Source organism: Homalodisca vitripennis, chromosome 4 (genome assembly GCF_021130785.1).
Source record: "Homalodisca vitripennis isolate AUS2020 chromosome 4, UT_GWSS_2.1, whole genome shotgun sequence".
Classification (NCBI taxonomy): domain Eukaryota; kingdom Metazoa; phylum Arthropoda; class Insecta; order Hemiptera; family Cicadellidae; genus Homalodisca; species Homalodisca vitripennis.
In genome coordinates, this window is record NC_060210.1 from 21,074,874 (window position 1) to 21,081,741 (window position 6,868).

The following is a 6,868-nucleotide window of genomic DNA, read 5'->3' on the forward strand; positions in this document are numbered from 1 at the left end:
AATCTTGTCTTTCCTTAACTTGTTTACAAACTGGAAGCTAATCTCCTCTCCATGAGCAGATCTTACCTTATCTTATCGGTAGGGTGTCTAATCGAGGACACGGTTATCTACATAGAATGGTTATCTCTTGAGAGAATCCGATTCAAACGTAAAACTCTAGAACTCTAGACTGTTTTGTCTTTTGAATTTTTCAGTTAGCCAAGTATAATTTATTTGGTAATATTTGAACCTTAGTTAAGAATGTTACTCTAAAGAAGACCTGGTTGGTCATTTTATACTTGCGGATTGTAGTCTTTATAGCTTAACTGCTTTTGTTTCTCGGCTCCTTTTGAAGAAGAAGAAACGGCTGTTTATGAATGAACTAGTATTGCAGCTAAACGGTTTTTTCGAATATCCTGTAACGTTATTACGTATATTTTGATTTAGCCTAATTGTTCCTAATAAATAGCTGTTATCTATAATATCCGGTTTCGACTTATGTTAATTGCATGTTGTAATGGCTCTGTTATATTGTTATAAATAATTGAATGAAAGTTAGATTGAGTTGCTGTTGTTTAGATTAGGTATTGTGAATGATTGCGTATTAGTTATAAGTGTATTGCTTCCAAAATGTTGTGTTCCAGCAACAACTATTAGCTAGTAAATATATTTTTTTCTCGGTCGCTTATAAACCTTATAGGTTACTTTAAGGCAATATATTAGGCTGGCTAATTCATTAGTAGTTATTTTTTGTGTTGAGACAAATCTTAATGAAAACAATCTTTAAAACTAAGGCATGTATAATATGTATTATTACAGACTGTCAATAACAATGTGGTGTAACATGGAGCTTGAATACTTCCCTTTCGACAACCAGCATTGCAGTGTTAGGTTGTTTAGTTGTAAGTACTGCAATCTATAATGTATGTAAGAGAATAAATAATTATAATCATTATGAATTAAATAATTATAAGTCAGTGCAATGTTAGTTTTCAGATATAATTCATAGCAATTTTCTTAATGATATTCTTGTAAAATAATTCTGTTCTGTTTTTTTTTTTATGACTAGACGCTTATTCTGCAGAGGCCCTTGTACTAGTCTGGGATAAGGGCGTTCCGATTTACATAACTAGGACGGTCGCTAACACAATGGGTACCAGGCTGAGAAGGATTGATACTAAATACTGTCACACAAAGGGCTCCATAGGTTGGTAAACGCTCTAAAAATAAAAGCAAAGTCCTACAATGCTTTAGTTTTGTTTTAATAAATTCATTACAAAATAGCCTGTAAATCCATGTATCTAAAATGGAATGTACATGTAGCAAGAAAACTAAGTCCACATTGTTTTTGCGCCAAAATAATGAGCTTTGAATATGTAACCTATTAAAAGAAACAAATAATATCAAATAATTTTGAATTTGTCAATATCAAAGAGGATAGCATTATAGTCCCATCAAGAATGATGCAATTCGATTTTTAAAAGCGTCAAGAATTAGATTTAAAATTATTGTAGAATTGTGTGTTTTTTATATTTTAATTTTTTTCGAATAAGAAGAGCTCATACTAGAATATAGTTACAACTATGCTACACCATGTGTCGCGTATCAGGCTTTGATAACGTAGCCTTTAGTATTTGATTCTCGAGCTGCCCTCCAGTTAGATTGACAGACGAGCATCAAATAGAAACAAATTCACACACACACACACACACACACACACACACACACACAACACACACACACACACACACACACACACACACACACACACACACACACACACACACACACACCACACACACACACACACACACACACACACACACACACACACACACACACACACACACACACACACACACACACACACACACACACACACACACACACACACACACACACACACACACACACACACACACACACACACACACACACACACACACACACACACACACACACACACACACACACACACACACACACACACACACACACACCACACACACACACACACACACACACACACACACACACACACACACACACACACACACACACACACACACACACACACCACACACACACACACACACACACACACACACACACCACACACACACACACACACACACACACACACACACACACACACACACACACACACACACGCACACACACACACACGCACGCACACACACACGCACACGCACGCACACACACACACACACACACACACACAAGAAATTGTGTCAGCTTAATAGATTCAATGACGCTCAGCCACACTGCATAGCGAGACATGACAATCACAGAGCAAATTCTCTGTGTAGAAATAATGTTTCATGCAAAATAGAATCATTATCGAGATATCTTGCCACATGATACATTAAAATTTTTCTTTGAGTTAGGTTTCATAGTAGTGTTCCGGCGAGAAAGGGAGGTTTATACATCGCAAGAGCGATGATTCTTTCACCGACTTTTTATTTTAAATCAACTTTATTGGTTTTCGATTTACTCTATGAATAACTGCAATTTTTTTAATAAGTCACGTGTTAAAATCTCATATGATTGTACTCAACTTGTTTATAAATTTATTTAATCTACGAGTTCTTGTTGCCATCGTGGTTACCCATTACACCAGTGTAAAAATATTTGCTAACGCTCAGACAAAACCTGTGGAATGACACACACATCATCGAACTCAGTATTCCTCACCTATAAAGCTTTACGCAAAATTTGAAGGTTACAGTTCAGTTTGTTTTTGAGTTATCTTGAGGACATAAAAACAGAAATATTTTTTTAAGTTCCTATATATATATATATATATATATATATATATATATATATATATATATTGTAGGACGGAGGCGAATCCAACAAATTAGAGGTCATTATAATCGGTACATCCATTTTTGAGTTATAAATGGTGTAACTAACTCAAATACATTTTTTTAATCATTCTAAAATAGTCATTTCAAAATTTTCAAATTAAGAATAACAAACCTTACTGAGCTAATCTGCACGGTCAAATTCGAATGTGTGATAACGCATTAAAATCTTAGCGACAATTATTTTACGATAAAATTATATTACACAAAATTTTAATTTCCAATTGCAGAGGTTAGTATCTATGCACAAGAGTTATCTATAACGAAATCAATATTTATGTGAAGTAATAACCATATTTGAACAAAATTATAAACCGTTCTAATTTTCAAGGTGTTGATACAAAACAATTTACATTTTTTTTATATTACAATTATAATCAGTAGTGTCATTATAGTTTGATCCATTCCTACTTATCTTATACAGTAGAATAACTTCGAGATTAAATCAGTTTGATGAGTGTTAAAACGAAGTGTTTAGTTCTGTGAAGGTGTTTATATAATAAAACCAGGAACGCAAAACGAAACAAGCATCCGGTGTTTTATTTGTTGTTTATTTAGTAATTTAGCTAAGCATAAATAACATGGAAGTGTTGCGAATCAAATCCTGACCGAAACATTGTTTATACAATTAACATCTTGAAATATTTAAACCTCGCTCTGGTGAGCCGCCCTTAGTCAACATATGTTAAACCAAAACTGCCAATAATTACTATACGTCTGTACAGGCGAGTTAAAGCATGTTTCGAGACGTTGTAAACATGATAGCCCGCATGTTACTTATGACTACGACCGCCAAATTGTAAGAAATTAGATAGCTAAACTTGTTAAATTTAATAATTTCGCAAAATAAAATACTGTTATACCTACTCTTATATTTATTAGACATGTTACCTTTTAGCAAAGTTAAATTAAATAACGGTATGTAAATATATACTATGAAAATTTAAATGATAAAATAACAGAAATTCACCATTTAAGTAGTTTTAAAATTCATTTTAAATCATAAAAATATTTTATTTGTTGTATAATTTATGCAATTAATTTTAGAATTCTCCTGCTTAAGGACCGAGTTCTACCTTAAGAGGGATCGTCTGGAGTATTACATTCTACATATGTTCCTGCCCACAACTTTCTTGGTGGTCTTGTCCTGGACGTCTTTCTTGATGGACCGGCGAGAGGTTGTAGCCCGTACCATCCTGGTGTTGTCCACCCTGTTTGCGATGAGCTCCATCTCTACATCCATCGGGTCAGCCGTTCCTTATGTTTCCTCTGTGAGAGCCATGGATGTGTGGGTTCGGGACCTGCTTCACCTTTCTGCTCTTGGCCTTGCTCGAGTTTGCCGTCGTCACCTCCTTAGGATCGTCAGAGGATAAGGCAGATTCCAAAGCTGAAGAGCGCTCAAGAGGGGTACAAACTGCAAAAGCAGATAAACACGTAGTTAATAAGAGATCTTGGACTCTGATACAACCTGGTCACAATGTTTTGAGCCATATCTGCAGATAACGTCGCTATGGTAGGAAGGGTTAATTCAATTAGATTTTGAGTTTATCTCCAGTTCATCGTCCTTTTATTGCTGCGTCTGGTATCTAACGCTGTCTCAGACTTGACTCCTGGAATATGGTGTTGTTCCGTCTGAAGACATTCAAAGAAAGTCGACGACGAAGTAAGTAGCTCAAAACGAAACATTCACATCGTTTCGACATCAGATGCAGCTATAAACAGGTGAAGTGTTAAGTCTCATTGTCTCATCTGGTACACAATTGAGCGCATTACGATGTGATAGACACGATCTCTGAGCACAGTGGAGCAACTGAGATTTCCACACATTACGTAGCTATGGTAGGAAGGGTTGATTCAATTGAATTTTGAGTTTAGCTCCAGTTCAAATTCCTGTTATTGCAGCGTCCGGTATATTCACCACTTCACCTATTTATAGGAGTCTCTGAAGTCGAAACGATGTAAATTTTTCGTTTTGAGCTCCTTCGTTGTCAACTTTCTTTGAATCTCTTCAGATGGATATGACTTCAGATTCCAGCAGCCATGTCTGAGACAGCGTCAAATACCAGACGCAGCAATAAAAGGACGATGAACTGGAGCTAAACTAAAAATTCAGTCATATCTGCCGGTTGGCAAGTTTTAAAGATGTGAATATTTAAACCTTAATATTACTCAAAGTATTTTAAATGTTCTAACTTTATCATCAAAGATCCATTGGAATATAATTTTATTCTATGACGACACGCGATCTATGGTAAACTCTACAAGACAGAACCGTGGACTACGATATCATTTTTAGAACACCTGTTACAGACCATTATGGTTACGTGTATTGTTGTCTTTTGAAAACACGGTGAAGCGAAAAGACAAGTAAATGGAGTTTACTTGTTATCATAGTAATTAGGCTTACGTGGTCTATACTTAGACTATAATTAAGATTTAATTAAAAAAGTGTACCAATAAATTGTAATAGATATGACTGATAATGTGGAACGTATATATTGTGATTATTTTTGCAATACTTAAAATTTTTAAAGTATAGTATACTCATATCTTGTAACATTTACTATTAAACATTTTACAGCATTTCAAACTGATATATGTATATAATTTGTTTTGGAATTTTATTATTACTAGGCTACATTTGAAGATATAAATTTCAGGACAAGATTTGATTATTTTGAGGACACAATTTTGACGTAAATTTTAGGACAAGATTTGATTACTGACTTAAAATTTGGTTACTTTCCTCGATTTTTGGGTTTGCTGAACATGATTCGCACAATTTGTGTTTCTTGATAAGTCTTAAGAAAGTGAATGAAATGTAGTTGTATATGAATAATATAACATAACTGCAGTGTTTGATATATCCTTTATAACTTCAAACTGCTGTTTGTGTTTCATTGTTTGCAGAAAAATTAAACAATTAACCAATTAAATGTTGCAAAACTAATTAAAAATAAGTAATCAGTAACCATATTTGTTTTAGAATGCCAACAGCAGCCTAAATTTTGAAATTCAGGACAAATCATCCTCCAAGGCAGCGTTTTCTCGGGTCTGCGAGGCGCTTCGTGTACCCAAAGATTCCGGACGCATAGACTCGGCCGCTAGAATTCTCTTTCCAGCAGCCTTTTTTACGTTTGTTTTTATATACATCATAATGTACTATGTGTGTGACAATTCTAAGTTAAATTAATACTAAAGTAAGTATGATATGGCAGATGTCTCTTACATAAGATAATAGCCTTAAAATAAATTAAATTGGTATTGGTTAAAGAAACTATTCATATTTAAATGGAGTTTTATTTCTTAACAATTGGTGATTGACAGCTCTTTACTTATTCAAGGATGGCTAAGCTATGACACAAACTATAAATGTTATTTAGAACCAAGTATTATTATTATATTAATAAAGTGTGTGTTTCTTGTTCTACAGAGATGTTTTCTCGCTACAACTGAAAATAGCTTAATAATCACTCCAAACTTTCCTATATTTTCATGAATGACATTTTCATTTTAATAATAATAATCTTTCTTTATTACTCTAACTTTTTACATATATAAATACAAATTAACAATTTTGCATCAACTCTCTACATAAACAATTTTACACAATAACACAAAGTAGTACTTTCAGTGTCAAATTTCCAAAAATAAATAAAACATTAGGATATCCCAGGTCTTGTCTGATTGGAGGACGAAATCTAAACTTATTTTAACGGCTGGCAGAATAATATACAAATGAAATACATAAAAATCCTAAACTTTACTAAAGGTGAAATTTTGAACCAATACATTGAAAATCAAACTGTGTGCACATTGAAAGTATAGTAACAGAGCTAGCAAATAATGCTGTTAAAATACAATATTACAAAAATATTAAAGACATTGATAATTTGAGCCATGAATACAGATTGCAGTGACCGAACAGCTGATAAGGCTCAGGCGGGGCAGGGAGGGGAGATCGCCAACCTAGATTAATTTGAGGAACAACAGCACAAACC

General features: G+C 34.0%; 1 protein-coding gene across 1 annotated transcript in view; it reads left to right on the plus strand.

Annotated features, from left to right (window-relative positions):
* Positions 1-6,297, plus strand: part of LOC124359025 (glutamate-gated chloride channel-like) — a 32,341-nt gene extending 26,044 nt beyond the window's left edge. Inside the window, exons 7-10 of the mRNA XM_046811371.1 lie at positions 799-881; positions 1,049-1,186; positions 3,915-4,274; positions 5,854-6,297. Coding sequence (XP_046667327.1) covers positions 799-881; positions 1,049-1,186; positions 3,915-4,240 — 547 coding nt within the window. The 3' untranslated portion in view covers positions 4,241-4,274; positions 5,854-6,297. The remainder of the gene's footprint in view (positions 1-798; positions 882-1,048; positions 1,187-3,914; positions 4,275-5,853) is intronic.
* The last annotated feature ends 571 nt before the right edge of the window (positions 6,298-6,868 follow it).